At 35.0% G+C, this 18,669-nt stretch overlaps 2 protein-coding genes and 1 pseudogene across 5 annotated transcripts; 2 read left to right on the forward strand and 1 right to left on the reverse strand.

Moving 5' to 3' along the window:
• Positions 1 to 1,329: 1,329 nt before the first annotated feature.
• Positions 1,330 to 2,774, forward strand: LOC116302327 (dnaJ homolog subfamily B member 5 pseudogene; annotated as a pseudogene).
• A 2,143-nt stretch (positions 2,775 to 4,917) lies between these two features.
• LOC116302328 (dnaJ homolog subfamily B member 4) lies at positions 4,918 to 16,560 on the reverse strand. 3 transcript variants are annotated; one of them, XM_031711610.2, is made up of 3 exons: positions 16,462 to 16,560; positions 9,150 to 9,544; positions 4,918 to 7,420 (listed from the first exon to the last, which is right to left on the reverse strand). In XM_031711610.2, the coding sequence occupies exons 2-3, from the start codon at positions 9,451 to 9,453 to the stop codon at positions 6,711 to 6,713; spliced, it is 1,014 nt and encodes a 337-aa protein (XP_031567470.1). In that variant the 5' UTR covers positions 9,454 to 9,544; positions 16,462 to 16,560; the 3' UTR covers positions 4,918 to 6,710. The 3 variants fall into 3 exon arrangements, with proteins under 3 accessions (XP_031567470.1, XP_031567469.1, XP_088894468.1); XM_031711609.2 differs by lacking the exon at positions 16,462 to 16,560 and adding an exon at positions 12,308 to 12,478; XM_089038342.1 differs by lacking the exon at positions 16,462 to 16,560 and having other exon boundaries at positions 9,150 to 9,653.
• LOC116302329 (uncharacterized) lies at positions 9,905 to 11,177 on the forward strand. 2 transcript variants are annotated; one of them, XM_031711611.2, is made up of 2 exons: positions 9,905 to 10,063; positions 10,141 to 11,177. In XM_031711611.2, exon 2 carries the CDS (start codon positions 10,183 to 10,185, stop codon positions 11,029 to 11,031), a length of 849 nt encoding a protein of 282 aa, XP_031567471.1. In that variant the 5' UTR covers positions 9,905 to 10,063; positions 10,141 to 10,182; the 3' UTR covers positions 11,032 to 11,177. The 2 variants fall into 2 exon arrangements, with proteins under 2 accessions (XP_031567471.1, XP_031567472.1); XM_031711612.2 differs by having other exon boundaries at positions 9,944 to 10,063; positions 10,146 to 11,177.
• Positions 16,561 to 18,669: the final 2,109 nt, after the last annotated feature.

Raw genomic sequence — 18,669 nt, forward strand, 5'->3', positions numbered from 1 at the left:
TGCCATCTAACCACAGGCAGCCCAAGCTGGATTATGGGCGCCGGCACGTGATGTGCAAAGCCTCTATTCTCTACTTTCACATCCCCATAATACTTTGCGTCTTTTGGGGGTAACCAGAGGGTAAAAACCCACTTATTTTGCTGAAGGCTGATCAGACAATGCTGATAATACCTTGTTTGGTATCCAAAAATAAAATAAAGAAGTTAAAAAACAGAAAACGTGATATTTTATGCGTAATCCGTATCATATTTGCTTAAATATTTTTTGCAAGCCTGAAGACTTCTAAAACTTAAGTATAATAATCACAATATTTCTTTAAATGGTGTTTAAGTTTGCTTCTTATTCACATATCTACTTATTTATTTTTCTCGATTATTTTAAAAAGATGTTAAAAGTTTTTTGTACCTGCGCACGTTATTATTGATTGCGCACATGTTGCGTGAAACTTAAAGTAAACAGGAAGCCCAACACCGGTAAAATTCTCCAAAGCACAGGCAGCCCGTTTACCTAAATCATACAGGTAGCCCATAAACTGTCAAATTAAAGCAAATAAGACAGTAGGCCAAGAAATTTCTATGCAAGGCTACGAGAAGAAATGCCTTACACTGTAAGAGAACGAATACTATTCTTTATACTAAGAAAATTCAAGAGAAAAAATTTCTCTTAGCTTTATCTCATTTATACGGATAGTAAAAACAAAGCCTAATATTTTTTTACCCATATCACTTACCTGTAGTACTTCTCTTCTTCCTTACTCATTTACTCCACTGGAATACTGTTTTATGAACTAAGAGAAAGAAATGCAGAACGTTCGTCATTATTTCTTTGGTAAAGTTTTTGTCGTGAAGTTTTCATGCATTTTCATCGGCACGCTTGTTGTGAGATAGAGCCTGCATTGTTTTTGGTCAGCATCGAGCGGTAATCATCGAGGAGGTCTGGGGAAGAGAGTTTTTTCTTCTTACTTTTACAATGTTTTTCATTCTATACAAGTTTTGGTTTCTTTGTCAAAGCTTTTTTGCTCCTTCAAGAGTATTAATTGGCGCGTTAAAAAAAGCTTTATCTTGCAGGACACACAGAGCAGGACTGATACCGGTATTAAAGAAACATTCCATAAAACACGGCATCAAAAGCCGCCTTTTTACTTGACAAAAAAAAAAAAGAAAAAAAAAGAAAGAAAAGAAAAGAAAAGAAAAGGAAAGAAATAAAACATTTCCGTAAATCTTTCCTTAAATTTCACGCATAAGTCGAACACGGAAACTAAGTGCCCGAAATTCTAAATCTGTATACCGGATTTTGATGACAACATCTCATGCGACCGGAAAGCTCGTTTGCTCAGGGAAAATCCCTGAAAACTTTCGAATCTTCGAGAAGCTTTGAAGACAAAGAAATCGGTAAACAGTTGAGTATTTTTGTCAGTTCTTTGCAAGCAGTTGACACAGAATGTTCAGCTAACAGGAACTTACCCAAGCAGGAAAAAAAAAACTCGAGAAAATTTACCATGGCAGAAACAAGCTACTACTCGATTCTGAACGTTCCCTGTTCAGCATCGACGGAGGAAATCAAACAATCTTACAGGATTTTGGCGTTGAAATTCCATCCAGATAAAAACAACAAACCAGAAGCTGAGAAAAGGTTCAAAGAGATTGTCGAGGCTTACACAGTTTTGAAAGATGATGAAAAACGCAAACAGTACGACCGTTCGAGAGAAGAGACATTTTTTTACACAAGTTCGAAAAAGACTAGAAGTGAAGTGTTCGGTGGACCAGATATTTCGTTTCAAGGACCAGGGTTCAAAACTACGCGATCAACGTTTGAATATCAGGACGCTGCTAGGACTATTATTGACGATTTGGTTGACGATGAGGACTTTATAACAGAAATGATGAATGAATTTACTCTAGTTCACGGCTCGGATCGCAATCCAAGAAAGACTCGCCCGCTTGAAGAACAATTTATCAACGACATTAGTCCGATGAAAAAATTCAAGAGACAAGATCCCGCCGTAGAACAAGACTTATTACTAAGCCTGGAAGAAATATTTTTCGGAACCACAAAGAAACTTAAAATATCTAGGAAAGTTTACGACCAGTTGGGAAACTATTCAATCGAGGAAAATATTCTGCTCGTCAGAATAATACCGGGATATAAAGAAGGGACGAAAATTACATTTTCTGGTGAAGGAGACAAGAAACCCGGAGTAGAACCTGCAGATATTGTCTTCAAATTAAAAGACAAAATACACAAACACTTTACTAGAGATAGCGAGAATAACTTAGTATATATATGTAAGATGCCTTTGCGCGATGCTCTCGTCGGCACGAATGTTGAAATCCCAACAATTGACGGGAAAACTCTACGTATAAACCACGACAGAATCATCCAACCAGGAACTCAAAAACTCATCAAAGGAGAAGGACTTCCACGAGCGAAAAATCCCTCGACTAGAGCAGATTTGATCATAAAGTACGAAATATTTTTTCCTAATTATCTTTCTCCACACCAAAGACAAGTTGTTATTGATTCTCTGCCAAGATAGAAACCCTGGGTCAATATTCTAGAACCGTCTTTGTAAATAGCAGACAGTGAGGATGTCACGAGTTTCAAGCTTGCTTTCCTTAGTAATTATTCGTATATAGAAATGCCACGTGTATTGACAATTTAAAGAAGTACTGTCATTGTTTTACAATCATGATTTATGACAATGGAATATACTAGAAAGTCCGGATTTCCCCACGAAAAAAAAGAATCTGCAATAAAAAATATTCGTTCTTAAATTTTGTTGTTTATATTGACTTCTAACTATGTACCTAAACTCGGAAAGTCATTCCAGAAGTTAAATTTAATTTTAATGAACCAGAAACAAATGATAAAGCTAAACAATGTACAAAAACATTTGAATCGAAAAGTGTGATTGGATCAATCGGGGAAAAACATTAAGGTCGAGGTTTCTTCAAGATATTGCAGCCCATTAGAAAAAACACTTTATTTGTGAAGTTTGATAATTCTGACATATGGATTGGATAATGTATTTTAGACAAGAATATTCAAAGATCGCGGCGTCTGTATTCATGTTTTTCATCACGGACGCCAGAGAAAGAGCTAGAGCAATTGACAAAGAATACAAAAACCTTTGATTTATTCATGACGTTTTTATTAAGCCTGGTGCTGGCAAAGTCGCTCATTCGTCAGCTTATAATTTCCATTCAGCATATTTTTCATTCTAAGGAATACTACGATTCCCCGTTTTATGCTATTTCTAAAACTAAAGTCATTGCGCATGCGTGTTAGAGACGTGCAAACTTACACGATCCAAAACGGATTAGTGCCCAGGGCAACTCGATTTACGCGTGAATAGATAAAGAATAAAGTGTAAAATTGGAAATATTTCATCGGAATTTTTGTTTTCTTTTCTAGAGACAGGAGTTTTGAATTCGAAGGTGCTTGAACGGGTAGAAAACCATGCAGAATTTTCATTGATGAAATGACGCTGAACACCTTCAACAGAGGCTTGCAAACTAATTAGCCTTGGCTGACCTTCACTAGAATTATCTATTTTTAGAAAAACGGTAAAAAACGGTAAAAAAACGGTAGAAAACATAATGTCAGCGAACTGCTTTAAAAAAACGAGGCTTGTTAGCTAGAACCTCACTAGGATTCTCTTTCTGGCTGATGTCATTCCCTTGAGTTCAGTTTTCCCGTTGGCAAAGATACTTTTAATTTTTATCCAAAGTTAAAGTTTCTATAAATTGAGATATATGGAATCTACTAAAGTGGGGAAAAGTGGGAAAAGACGGATAAAAACTCCTTTTCCCTTACAAAAAAGTAGAAATGAATAAAAGAATAATAAAATAAGTGAATGGGAAATTAAAACGACCTAGTTAATATTTTGAATGATTAAAAAAGTGCTGACTAGTCAGAGGAGTTTCGAAAGAAAATACAACCTAGAAAAAAGTCAAAGAAATTAAAATAATCAGGAATATTTTTACTCCCAAACGGTTGCATGATTAAAAGACGGTATCATAATGAGATTGGATCGAAATTGTGGTTTGTCTAGTGGGAGTCTTCATCATCATAGGAGTCATGGGGTTCTTGACAGGCTAAGAGCACGCGAAAACAAGAACAATACTAACTCGATAACTTATTGCAAAAGCCATTTTTGGAGTTGAGCATATCTCATGAAAATTGTGGTAAATTTAGGTGGACAATTTGGCTACGAATGATCCAGAACAAAATAGCAAAAAACCGTTCAACAAATCGTTTTCTCGAAATGTATGTAATCAATATGATATCTGGTTGTGTCGGGTCTTAGGGAAACGTATAGATCTATCTAGATTTGAGTTTGAGAAATTTTTCCAGAACAGGCATTAAAATCCAGATCAAATGATTTTCTCTTTTTCTTACGATATTCCTCTCGGTAAAAAAAAGATGGATGACGAATTGCAAAAGCGTGAAATAAAAATCCCAGGCATGCCCCAGGGACGAAGAGAGTTGAACAATGAACATGATTAATTCGCGAAACAGTTAGCGTAGCTACTGCTGAAAACAGCCTTCATAGATGTTTTAGAAAGCCTCAGTTAAGCTTGTTTAGAAAAACGTCTCTGTTGTCATGGTATGGTGCGTGTTTCATTCAAGGCTGCTAAAGGAACGTTTCTAATATACTATACCTACTAATCTGGACATTCTAGAAGAGATGAATATTGGTCATGATCATCACAAAACGAAAACGCGTGTAGCTCCTTATCATCATCGTCATCATCATTATTATTTTACTATTATTTTTACTATTATTACAAATTAACCATATTGTTTGCAACACTAGTTATTATCAAAAAATATCACTAATATTATAGTTAATATTACTATTATTGTTTATGAAGTATATCGTATAGATAAAGTTGAATTTGGACAGCACAACAGTTTATAATCTTCAAGGCTTTATATCCCTTTATGTACAAATAAATTGTAAATGTTTCTGTCAAATATTAGATTACATCAACTAAAACCGGGTCAAGAGTGCTTTGTCTAAATTGTTCATTTTACATATTGTTAGTATGTTATTTTTTCCAAAGAAGGACATTTGCTAAGCTTAAGTTCCTCTATTCCTATTTGTTAATATATACTATTTACACTATCAAAACACTTATGAAGTATATCAAATAAAATAAATCCTTCTTGTTAAAATATGTCTTTAAAATAAATTTTTGTATATATATATATATATATATATTGAAATGAAATACTGTGGATTTACATGATGTGTAATACATTTAGAGTAAATTTGTAGACTACGATTAGAATATGGGTCTTTGAGTGTCTGTCTCAGTCAGGCTTGTGTCACCACAGTTTCATACTTATATACAGCTATTTCAAAAAAGTTTAATGAAGGTTTCGTTGGCATACAAAGTCACAAATTGCACTATGGGAATGTAAATACCATCACCAAAACGTCACAGCAATATGCATGGAATTTTTCCAAACTTTATCTGCAAGTTTTTTCTGTCACAATTTCTACTGTGCTGACATTAATTACATATTTCAAGTATACTCCGACGAAGGACTAGCGTCCGAAACGTCAGTAAGTTTTTTCATCTTTTCACGGTGTATAATTTACCTTTTCATCATTACTATTTCGAGTATAGTAAGGAACATGCAACAAAACCTTCATCAACCTTTTTGAAATAGCTATAATATATTCTATGTATTGGGAATTTTTCAAAATAATCTAATATGAGTAAGATACTACACCTTAACCATTTTGGTCAATAAAAATATAATTTGTTCATGTATCTAGCAGATTTTTCTACTGCACCATGTTCTCCATTTCCAAACCACATAACATTCCCTTGAGCATTATCTTTTTGTTTAGAGGTAATACTCAAAAAAGCTCATTAAAATACAGAATGAGTTTATATTCAAAGAATAATCTTTTTTCAGATGGTTGGAAGTGGTAAAAATGTGCATCGAAATACCACGTAGGTAAAGATAAGAGTCGAGTTTACAAGAGCAGTTCAATTACACCAGTTTCACATTCAATGCATGCACAGGCTTAGCCTTGTTTATAAGTCAGCTATTCACAGATACCATTAAAAGTCTGTGAGATTTCAAAACACAGGTATTGTTCAAATCGTACATTCTTTACATTACAGTGACTTTAGCAAATGGTTTGCTCTTAAATGATGCTAAGCCTGTGTAGATGAGACTTCAGTCATAAAACACAGCAGGATTTACTGAATGAGAAAAGGGAATATTGCAAACTGACTTCTCAATGTATTTCAATCCAAACCCTTTATCTTCACCTATGATTCTCTCAACTTTGCACAATTAAAATCTGCTATTTAGCTATTCACTCGAAATTCAGTTTTATTCAAAATTACAGTGTAGCTACTATAACTGGCATAACCTAGACAGCCAGAGCCAACCAAAAACAATACATTCAAACTTTGGGTAGTGGAGCCAATCAGAAAGCAGCAGAAAACAATAGCCTTTCAACATATCCTTTTATTTCATGAGAAAATATCTAGTTGGCTGTCTAGCTGTTTATAAGTAACACCAGGGTCAAATTACTTCTCGTTCGGTCTAGGCTTCTGATTGGCTCAACAATGGCTTGGGGTTGTTTTTCTAATTGATTCTACAATTTCATTGGTTCTCACTGCCTAGGTGGCCCTGGTTATAGTAGTCACACTGTTATAAAGAAGTTTTTAAGCTTATTCTTAGAAAGGTAAAGATGCTAGAAATTCTTTTTGTTCATTAGATAAATTTGTTGGGAATGCTACATCAAATGCAACAATCATGTCGGCTCTTTGGCCATTTAATTTAGGAACAGGAAGTCCTTCTCCAGGTATTCTCTTTTGAGTTCCTGGTTGTATGACCTCATTAACTTGAATAGACAATACTCTTCCATCAATTGTTGGTACATTAACCATACATCCAACGAGGGCTTCTCGTAAAGTCAATTTTGCAAGATACAATAAGTTATTATCAGAGTCTCTTTTAAAAAATTGATGTGGTTTGTCTGCTACAACAAATACAATGTCTGCTGCAATTACTCCGGGTTTCATGTCCCCTTCGTTGGGGAATGTCACTTTCGTACCAGCTTTCCATCCAGGCTTCACATCAATTTGAAGGATCTTTTCTTCCTGTACATATGTATTTTGCGATAATATCTGATGGGTTATTTTAAGTTTCTTAACACATCCAGTAAATAATTCCTCTAGTGTCATTGGCAAAAACTGTTCAATTGGTGGATCTTGTGTTAGCGTTGTTTCAGGCTTCGTAAATGTATCTGGACCTGGAGCAAAATTGAATCCTTCATTGCCAAAATTTTTCCAGCCACCGGATGAAGATGATGATGAATGAGATTGAAATACTTTGGAGAAATTGCAGGAATCTCCTAGACCATCAAAGAAAAAGAAGTCGAATTCTAGAAAGCAAAAAAAGGATGATTAATTATGAGTCTGAATTCTAAAAAAATGTGAAAGATTCAAGCGAAAAAACTCTGACATTTTTAAACTAAACTTTGACATCTTCCAATAATTATTAGACATGGGTCTCCAAAACAAAAATAGAATAAATAACATACTGCATTTATTTAAAGTGCTACTACGACGAAAATCGCTCAAACTTGGATTCAGCTGAAACTTCCTAAAAATACTCTTTAAAGGTCCAATAATCACTGTATGAAGTGTTTTCTCGATATTCAGGACGAAAGTATGATATTTTTACGATTATTTTTTGGAGTCTGTGACGTCATACACTCAACATCGAACATCGCTCCATACATTTCTTTGTATATAAATCCTTAATTTATTTTATTCCTATGAAGCCCAAAGGGTGGCTAATGTGCTTATTTCACATTACTTGTGACTATAATTTATATTTTGGGGAGTTTGGGTATTTCTTTCTCCCTTTACTACTGATATTTTGATCATAAACTACAAAGAAATGTTTGGAGCGATGTTCGATGTTGAGTGTATGACGTCACAGACTCCAAAAAATAATCGTAAAAATATCATACTTTCGTCCTGAATATCGAGAAAACACTTCATACAGTGATTATTGGACCTTTAAAGAGAATTTTTAGGAAGTTTCAGCTGAATCCAAGTTTGAGTGATTTTCGTCGTAGTAGCACTTTAATAAATCTGTTTTATATATATATATATATATATATATTAATTTGCATATAAAAAAGACAAAGAATAAGACTTGCCAATACTTTTAATAAAAATCTCGAAATTTTTTCATTTATTTTTGGGAAAAAGGAAAAATGTGAGCAATGAAAGATATTTTTCATTTGTATGAAAATATTTATTTTCAAGCTATTTAATAATATGTACTACTAAATGGTTATAAAAATGTTTTTGTTTACTGCCAAAGATCTGAAATATTCATAACTTTTTTTGCCAAGCCTAACCAAGTATATGCCAAAAATAGATTTTGTCTTACTATTTTCTCAAAAACATTTCCAATTGAAATTTAGTATAGTTTTAGTGCTTGGTTTAATTCGTAAAAACATATGGTAAAGCTTATTGAAAAATAGAATTGTTTGGCACACGACCCGTGGATAGCGGGCCACGGGGTGCAATCTAGGCGTGCATATTGTGTGTCATAGACACAGGGCTAATGTCATGCAATATGATCTCATGATGAAATGTCCTAGAAAATGATTCGAAGCGTATGTACCCGTCCTACGATATAAATAATGGGATTAAAACTCGTTAAACAGTTCCACGGGAATTAGCTTGAGCGAAACGTGGAATATGGGTTCGTAATCATCTATCCTGATCTATCTTAAAGAGCCGTAGAAAATTTGAGAGCAGTAAAGTGTATGTTTGTGGTTGGGTATCAAATCTAGACGTTGAATTTAATTTTTCTAGTGATTCTTTGCACTACAAAATTGATAAATTCGATCCTCAAGGATTAATGTTGTCTAAAAATATGTCACACATAACCAAAGATTCCACCATAATAAAATCGTCACCAGATCTGGCAAAAGTAGGATAAAATCGAAGGAATATTTGACATGAAAATTTGCAATGAATAGGAATTAAATGTAGGGGAGGTTTGCGTAAGAACCCAAAATGCTTCGAGAAACGCTAGAGTAATGGTAGTCAATAGAATGTAGCATTTGGTTAATTAGAACATTATTATACCTTTAAAAGGATCTTCGTCGCCAAATACTTCACGGAAGACTTTCATCGGATCAAGGAAAGAGAATCCTCGACTTTCAAAGTCGCCAGCCAACCCTTCTTCACCCCACATATCAAAAATTTCCCTTTTGTTGGGGTCGGTGAGAACCTTGTAAGCTTCTGATATCACTTTGAACTTTTCTTCAGCCCCTTGGTTTTTGTTTTTATCCGGGTGAAAAATCCTAGCTTGCTTTTTGTACGCTTTCTTGATGTCTTCCGTCGAGGCATTTCTCGGTACGCCGAGAACAGCGTAAAAATCGCGCCCCATTTTCAATCCAATAAATCTCTAGTACGCTTAAGTACTGAGTTTAGTTCACGAAGAAGTTAACTTGGTGTTTCGATCGGTTTAGAATGGCGATCTAAAGCGAAGAGGAGAGAATATAACGTTAGGAGAGCATAGCTTGTTTGTCGCTTTTGCTGCTTGAACATACATAAAAGTGATAAACGTGTGATCCATTTTCTCTTACATTCGAATCTTCTAGAACTGACTTGCCATATATGGAAACACACAAACAATATCCTTGAGGGGAACCCAAGGGAAACAATTTATCTTCTCAAAAAAATCTAGCTCTTATCAAATTCTAAAGCTCTATACTTTAACCCCAAATTATTATACTTAAAATATAAGAATAGTTATGAAAATTACTACGTACGAAACTTTGAAATAAGATTTATTTTTTCCGAGAAGAGAAGTTGTATTTAATAGTGCCCGGTGGGGTTAATTTTGGGCCGACAAACTTGAGGCCGACAGGGAAGGGCACGAGTTTGTTATTGTGGAAGCTTCTCGATCGCTGCGCTTGTCATCGAGAAAGTCCTTTTTCAAAACCTATATTTCTTCTCTCGATCGGCAAATTTTCCGATTCTCAAAGGCATTAAAGGTTTGAGGAAAAGAATTCTTTAATTCTGACAATTTTTCTAGATATTTACTATAGTTTGGCGATGATTTTTTGTGTAGAATAGGTTTGGGTTGAACAGGAAGGACCGCCATTTCTACGCGATGGAGAGGAGACGTGACGATGCTGGAAGGCAACCACAATTTACCGAGTCTCAGTACGAGATTCCTTCATGGCAAACACCCTGGAGCAAGCCATGGTATCAAAGAACAGATGGTTCGAGCAGTGAAAACGGAAAACCAAGAACATTCAAATATAATTCGCGAGGTCACTTGGTCGATTGTAATTGTAGTATCTGTGAAGAAGACTTAGAAAAAGCCTTTTCTCCACAATCAAATACAAACCAAAAAACTTTATTTGATATCCCTAAAGATAGGCGCAATGAAATTAAGATACAGCAACTAGAAGACGAGGAAAATGGCGCCAGTGGAGAAGGATCGGCCTTCACCAGTCGACCGCAGAATTCAAACGGTTCGAATTTCGGTGCGTCTGGGATCAATTCTGACGCTCCAAAACGTGTGTACATGTTTTCTGATTTAGCTGAAGTTACTCAAACAACGACATCTAATGGAAGGAATTCTGAACCTAGGTCATCTAGTGCGTCAATAAGTGGTCAACGAGACCGTGGCCCAACGTCTAATGGTAATAGTACAACTACAAGCAGTAGTGGAAGTAACCATGACTCGATGATGGAAGGTTTTGGAAAACTCACTGCTATCCAAGCTATTTCTGCTCAAAACAGTGATATCCAAGAAAGAGTTCGAAACTACCGAGGGACATCTCGTACTCAAGATTACAGGGCTATGAAAGAGTTGCTGGAATATTTACTAAGAGAATTGAATAGAATAAACTCTCCAGTGGAATGGATTGCAACAACTAAAGCTATTGCTTTAGAAGGAATCCAAAAAACTTTGCACACACTTGAACAAAAAGTAAAAGAGGCTGAATCCTAACGGAAGATATATTTATGTTTTTCATAAACAATTTAGCCCAACTTTAGGTAGCCTTGCTATCAGAATCTTATTAAGCAAATTGTTGTATTATATTAGCAGTTGCTGTATAGATTGCCTTTTTGAAATAAAACTGGATCCATAAAGCTTTTATTCTAATATAATGTTCTAATAATGTTTGTAGTTTTTTGAATACTTCGCTATTAGACGAATGAAATATTCTAGCCACATTGTACTGAAATCTAAGACATAACCAGACTGATTACAACCTTTCGTCCGTCGACACTAAATAACCTTACTATTTTTGGGGAGAAATCTTCAGCCTTTTTTTCTTACAGTTGAAAAATATAGATAGAAACAAAGAACTTGGAAAAATATTGCCTTATTGTTCATTAATAAGTCGGAATTTGTAGCTAAAAATTTAGAGTTAAATTTTTAAATTTTTAAATTAGAACTTTCCAGTAATTTTCCAAAATTAAGCCATCTCAAACCAATCAAATTCATTTTTGTTTTGATCAAATTTTCACTGTAACCAAGGAGTAAGAATATTGTTACATACGAAATAGCAATATCGATAATATTAAAGTGACATTAAAATTGAATTATTGTAATGACGTCAAGGCGTGACGTACTTTGTGACGTCATAATAGGTTTAGGTACGCTTTTCTACTTTTCGAACAAAAGAATAGGTGGCTCTAAGCAACGCTAAAAACCCGAAGTTGTTATTGTCAATTAAGATACAAATAGATTTAAAACCGGTAGTTTAATATTTGATATCTCAATACTGTAGTACGTTATACTGTAGCTATAGGCGACACAGTTCCACAGTTTATAGTCGGTACTCATCGGTTACGATGTATTCGTATTGTATAAAAAACTAATGAAATCCATGTTAATCCTTGTCAAATTCAATTATATTTCAAATATAGAAGAATAATGAAATGATCGATAAAAAAATATACGTCTGCTTTATCGTCAACTCAACAAAAAAAAGCAATTTACTAAACCAAAATACAATCACCGTTTACTCGATCGGAAACTTGAGGGCTTATAACTGGTTCACACTGACAAGCAATATATAAGCTTTTAAATGAAGTATGGAAAAATAAGAAAGAAGTATCGAGGAAATTTCAATTTGGAATGCATGGCTCATTTTCCACTCATCTTACTAACGCCATAAAATAAACGCTAGAAATTCGTTTAAATTAAAATTGACGGTAAATTGGTTACCGTATCTAGACGAGTAACTGATATCACTACTAAATCTGATTATTATTACCTGTTGGGAAAAAAATCTTGCTTCAAATCTCACAATACGGACGAGATCAAAACTTTCTCTTCGAGTTTTACGATTGGTATTAAATATTTCGACATTTTCAGTTACCAACTGAAATGCTTGATTTGTTCTGACTTTTGCCAGTGAGGCAAAACGAGACGAAACAACGTCATGTACGCCCTTTGATATCATTATGAGTGAAACAAAACACCGTCGGTTATTCAATACTACCTAGTTTGCTTACATAAAGAAATAGATACATAAACTCTAGTTGAAAATATAACTTTGTTAAGATTTGACTGACGTATTGAACTTTAGTTTAGATCAATCACCGCAGTAAAAAGCAAACTTATAACTGTAATAACACATCCCAACTTATTTCCTGTCGTCACACAGCCTACTATACTACCTAGGCTGGGTGTGTGGTTGATAAAATATTCGAAGAGAAATTTCTGATCTCCTTAATGTCTACAGTGTTTACATTACAGACATGTTCGTTGTGCTTTTATTTTCAACTTCGAATTCAAGGTATAAAATTATAGATTTTCTATAATATCCTCACTGAGTTAGAAACTATGGTCTATAACTCGATCTGCTATAGTTCTAATTTTTTGAATGTCCGACGCCTGACATAAACTGTCATAAAACTTCTAATTTGTCGTATTCATTACGATATGATTTCAAGTTTCTGCTTCATGAGCTAAACTCAGTGGTATTAAAGCTGTAGGAAACGCGCAAGCCATGTCCGGTGTGCGTGTTGCTTAATTGTCTAGCGTTACTTAAACTCACGCAAATTCCGGTTGCCTCCCCTCTTGTCCACCCCTCGACATGGCCATTGTTTACAAATTATATCCTAATCAGTTCTAGAACTTCGCTAGCGTGACTAAGAGAATCATTCAGCTAGAAACAGCGAGTACCAAAGTATTATCAAAATATATATCTGTTGTTTTATTCATAATGTAACTGACTGAAAAACTGAAACTCGGGACGATTTATTTTCTTTAGTTTCTTACCTATTAATTTTTTTTCTTTCTTTCTTTCTTTCTTTCTTTCTTTCTTTCTTTCTTTCTTTCTTTCTTTCTTCCTTCCTTCCTTCCTTTTTCTTTTTCTTTCTTCCCTCCATCCTTCTTTTTTCCCTTCCTAGCTTCTTTCTCCTTTCCTTCCTTCCTATTACCTTACTACAGGCTTCCTTTCTCTCTCTCTCTCTTCCTTCCTTTCACTATTATATTCATATCGTGACAAAAATCAGTCCAGACCTAATATTCAAGTCGCGCGCAGAACAAGCTAGACCGCCAACCTGAAAGGACTTCCAACTTTCTAGAATTAGCGTCTTAAAGTTAAATTCTCACTTAAATTTACCGAAATTATCTTACCAGATGGTACTTTAACGATCAAACACCGAAGTCGTTATTTCACTGGTAACTAAAAACATTTGTCAATAAATTAGTCTTCTAGAAGTATCCGGAAATAGGCCAGTTGTGTAGTTGTGTAGTTGTGTGTGAAAAACGCCGGCTCAAATCGTTGTCTTTTTAGATCTTATATATTTTTTGACCGGCACCAAAAAAAAATCTGTTTTTTTAAAATACTAAAATGTAGTGACCGTCTCGTCTCGAACCCAGAGTCTTCTGGCTTTTTGGTCAGCGCGCCGGCTGACGACAAAGCAGAAAGGCCGGCGTTGGAGGATTCTGGGTACCGGCGAGTTTGCTAGATCTAAGTGAAGCCATGGCTAAATCACAGATGGCATTGGAATCATTCAGCTTGTTACGTTTTGTGGAGGGAGGAAAGCCAGAGAGGAGAACCTTCAGAAAGAACCCTGCATCAGGGAAGAGACCAAACACTTTCATTTTAATAGTGGTTTTTGACGCGATGCTCATTTGCCTCAGGGGAAAAACATGTCTGGCAAATAGTGGGAAATCTCCGAGGCAATTTGTAGATCAGGTTTTCATTTTGATTAGGAGGAACGAAGATTTCATAGCTGACGCTATTCTAGGGTCGAATTCTTTAGTATCTTTTTTAAGTAAAGTAAAATAACGCTTCGGTTACTTTAAGTATCTACTAAAGATGACGTCAAAAAATTGTAATCTTACAGGAGCCAATTTAGAGGGGAGGGGAGGGAGGGGATACCTGCTACCCATCTTCTTTGGAAGAGTCGGTAATCTTTTGAACTCAATACTCGGATCTCCAAAACTGGATGTAGCAATGAATGTAGATAGTCAATGTACTGTAACTCTCAGGGTTTGCTATACGATGTTTTCTGTATAGAAAAATAGTAAAGATACAGTGTCGCGTGAGGATTTCAAGGAGCCTATTAGGGTCGACCCACCAAACTCACGTTCGCTTTCTTCTCAAAACATCAGGTCCCTACCTGGGAGCATTCTTAGGTTGCATAGCTCAAATTAGTTTACTCTTTTCCTATATTCCTCTTTACTGTCTTCGTTCTATAAGGGAATGATATGATATGGTAACTGGAGTACGAATAATTGCGCAGTTGCTGTGGAAACGTCTGGTACAGCTGCCACTAAAATGGCTTCCCTATTGAAGATTGTGATTGGCTGGTGAACATTCAATACCTTTTTGGAAGCCAATTCATAGTTCTGGTCTCAGATTTTCATTAGACAGGCGATTGAAACAATTTTAAGAACTTTTTTTTCCAATTTTCCATTGTTTTAAATTGTGAGATATTCTATAACTTATATGTTGAGCTTATGGGGCACAGCAACAGTAACTAAGAGGAGTCGGATTTAAACGGAAGCACTCTGGAAGCTTCTCAATCGTCTCACTCTCATACGAGATCTGCTCTAATAAAGCCCTTTTCTTTAAATACTTAGTCTAGAAATAACAAAGATTCTACTCAAAATTCAATCAATCATACGAGACTTAAATTACTAAGTTGCCTGCTGTTACTGATTAAATATTCCATTTGCCACGTGGTGACACTTAGGATGCTACAGAAGGCGCTCGAAGGTTGGGAAAACGTTATCAAAAAATCTTGCTAGCTCTTCTTAATTGTCGACACCTTGGGGCAAGTAAGACGTTCTAATTCTAAGGAATAAATGTCTGGTTTCCGGTTAATTTCCTGAGTTTTTCCGCTTTGGTCGATTCCTATTATTAGATTTCTTTCTTTCTAGTTTCTTTTTGATTTTTCTTTTATTATAATTTTTAATTGAATAGGATCTCATAACGGAAATCATATGGGTGGAGGGGGGGGGGGGGGGGGAAAAGGGGGGAAGTTCCTTCGGGTATCATTTAGAAAATATAAAATAGTCAAGGAAAAACTGGATCGAGTTGGTATTGCACTGCATTCTGGGGCTTTTCTAGAGGACGAAATCTAGCCTTTTCGAGTTCCAAATTACCGCTGTGTTCTTTGATCACAGACAGATTTATTCAGGGTTGGCAAGTTATTCTCGTATCAGTGTCTACATATTCACAAAATACCGACGGTCAAGTAAATCAAATGCACAATTTCAAAAATAAAAACCCTCAGAAACTCCACGGACCTTCGATGGAACACATGAATATTCTAAACAAAATCGAGGTTAAGTGTTGAGTAACAGAGAACTCGAAACTGGAGTGTGGACGCGGCATCTTGGAAATATGTCCGCTAAGAGTCCCACAGTGCACTGCCATGCCAACCCTGTTTTTCTTAACCCTCGAAGTGGTTAATACATAAGAACAAACTTTACGAAATACTTTATCAGTTTTAATATCATCGGCATAAAAATATATTAAGTTACCTGATATATAAGGTAAAAATAAATAAATAAATAAATGGCAGCACTCGCACGTAAGGTAGCTCTACACCAGGCGAATCCTACTACGAATGACAAAACCGTTTAAAAAGCCTTTTATTTCAATTGCACCAATTATACCCACCCACGCTAGCGTTTATTCTCCCATTGCTCTATATTTATTATTATTAGTACCTTTAAATATATATAAATACTGAAATATGGACATACATGTTTCATTACCACCGTTTAGAAAAACGATTTGGTTAAAGTTAATTATAACCAATGCAAGACATGAAATTTTTATGAATATTCACTTTTGAATAGGAAGCGCCCGAATTCATAAAATACATCTCAAATTTATACCACTTGGAGAACCGTTCTAAGTAAAGTTAGAAACAATTTCAAAAGCGATAATACAGTACTTACAAGCTGTTTCAGTTAGAGCTGCTAGTGTTTAGTACGCCGGTAGTCCTGACATGAGATCTTTTCAGGTCAGCTTGTTTGTGTATTTTAGACGTGGTGCAAAATTCACTAATTTTAACCGGTAAAGGGAACTTCTAGAACTATATTTGTTTTTCATCTATATTCATTGGTTTTTGTATGCCCAGACAAAGTTGACTTCGCAAACAGCAGGTGAGTGCATCGCGGCGTGCCATCCGATCTTCTAGAACATTCTGATTGACATTGTTCTTCGAAATGAGCGTTAACAAACAATTTCAAATCTATCATTATGTGAAAAGAGCTGAATTAAAAATGATGTGATAGATATAGCTTTAAAGGAGACCAGTAAAGTTACTAATGGATAAAACGGGGAAGAAAAAACTGGAAAGAAGCTAAAAACAACTAGCCGAAAAAGTTTAGATTTTGGCGGTTTTTTTTACACCTAGTTTATTTTCGTCAGAAAGCATGGATAAAAGGAAATGAATAAAAGAATTAATTTAATAAGTAGATTTATGGGAAAAAAGAAGGGATGATGTAGATCTGAAGGGGGGAGGAAGGAACGGGATGGAAATGAAAGCTTGAAAAAACGTGCGACGAGCAACTGAAAGTATAATAATGAAGAGTGATCGATGAGAAGGAAAAAGAACAACTATCAAACCAAGTTTATGCATAAATTGAATTGAAAAGGAAAAGGAAGATCTGAAAAGAAAACCACAAGGAACATGACATGATGCTGGGGGAGGTAAAGGGAGGAAGCTGAGGGAGTAAATTTGGAGATTAAAAAACTAAAAATTTTTTTTTTGAAAACGGAAAGTAAAACAAAAAACCAATACTACGAAAAAGAAGCGTACTTAGACAAATAAGGATTTGAAACTATAGTTTTTTAGCTCGGTGTCTTTTCACTGTGGACGGGTGCGAACTTCGAGCTTGTGTCATGCAAATCAGGTTCTCCGCATGACCAGGAACGGCTGGAGTTTTAGAGACTGAATATTTTTTTGTTTTCCAACAACGAATTCTAAGGTGTCTGTAAATACCTGTATACGTCTGCAGCAGTGAGAGAAATCGTGAAAGCCCCTGCTATTGTTCTCGCCTATGAAGAATAATATTTCTTGATTTAATTCAGTAAGATGATTTTGAACGCAGAATATTGGTTAAATAGGGATAAGATCAGGAGAAATAATGTGGTGACACCACAACAATGATCTCAAAGAACTTTCTATTGCTATTACAAGCGTTATCTTTCACTTTGTGGTAAGATAAGAGTCAGAGATCGACTAAAAATTTAAATTTACAAAAAATATATAAATAGAAAACTGCCCTTAAAAATAAAAAAACACCTATAAAATTTATAAACAAGAATTTTTTGACTACTTTGGTCTCGTGTTTTTTTAATGTTAGGATATAAGTAGATTATGTTGTTTTGATGATGAGCATTCTTTCACGTTCATGACTCATAAATTTAACTAACGAAATTTCTAGAAGAGAGATATTTTGTTGTTTTTCATCTAACTTGACCCATCTGCTTTCAATACTCAAAGTTATATTTTTAGATGAGGATTAAAGCTTCTTTCGGACAGGCAATATTTTTGACATGATTGAATACTGATATTTTTAGTGATGCGTTGTCCGTTTGTATGAAGTGTTGATCTACAAATGGCGCGTGGTGTTTTGACTTTCTTCTAGAGAGTTCTCTCAAGAGGAACTATGCTACGCTTCGACTAGCTTTTAATAAAATTATATCAAATCCTTCATTTTTTAAATGAAACATAGTATATTTAGTATTACGAGTAGGTGTTTTCAACTAAAGGATCGAGGAGCGAAGTTGAAAGGAAAAATTTCAACGAGTTCTTTTTATGAGTCAAGTTGAGCTAAGTGCTTTAGTGATTCTAAGAAAGATATTCTACGAATGACGAGCCAGTTTTGAAAGCACGCAATAATTAAAATGATAGAGATTTGACTTTTGATGAACCAGTTCAAGAAGTTACATACAAAATCCATATTAAATTTTTAAAAAGAAAAAAAAAAGGTTATAAAGGGTACTTTTGCTTTGAATAATTAGCCGCTATATTTAGGAAGGATATTCTGCTCTCCGGCTCCGGCTTTGATAGACAGATTATAGAGGGTCAATATAATGAAATTTTTCATACTTTCTAGAAAGATAAAAACAATTGGACGAAAAAAACAAAATTAATA

This window comes from Actinia tenebrosa, unplaced genomic scaffold, assembly GCF_029948245.1.
Source record: "Actinia tenebrosa isolate PJP-AT-01 unplaced genomic scaffold, QUT_ActTen_1.0 PGA_scaffold5__44_contigs__length_20552954, whole genome shotgun sequence".
Classification (NCBI taxonomy): domain Eukaryota; kingdom Metazoa; phylum Cnidaria; class Anthozoa; order Actiniaria; family Actiniidae; genus Actinia; species Actinia tenebrosa.

Bases quoted from the DNA above. Each gene is read 5' to 3' on its own strand.
- LOC116302328 (XM_031711610.2), bottom strand. From the start codon at position 9,453: ATGGGGCGCGATTTTTACGCTGTTCTCGGCGTACCGAGAAATGCCTCG. The intron at 7,421-9,149 runs GTATAATAATGT...TTTGCTTTCTAG, and splicing joins CGACGAAGATCCTTTTAAAG to AATTCGACTTCTTTTTCTTT.
- LOC116302329 (XM_031711611.2), top strand. From the start codon at position 10,183: ATGGAGAGGAGACGTGACGATGCTGGAAGGCAACCACAATTTACCGAG.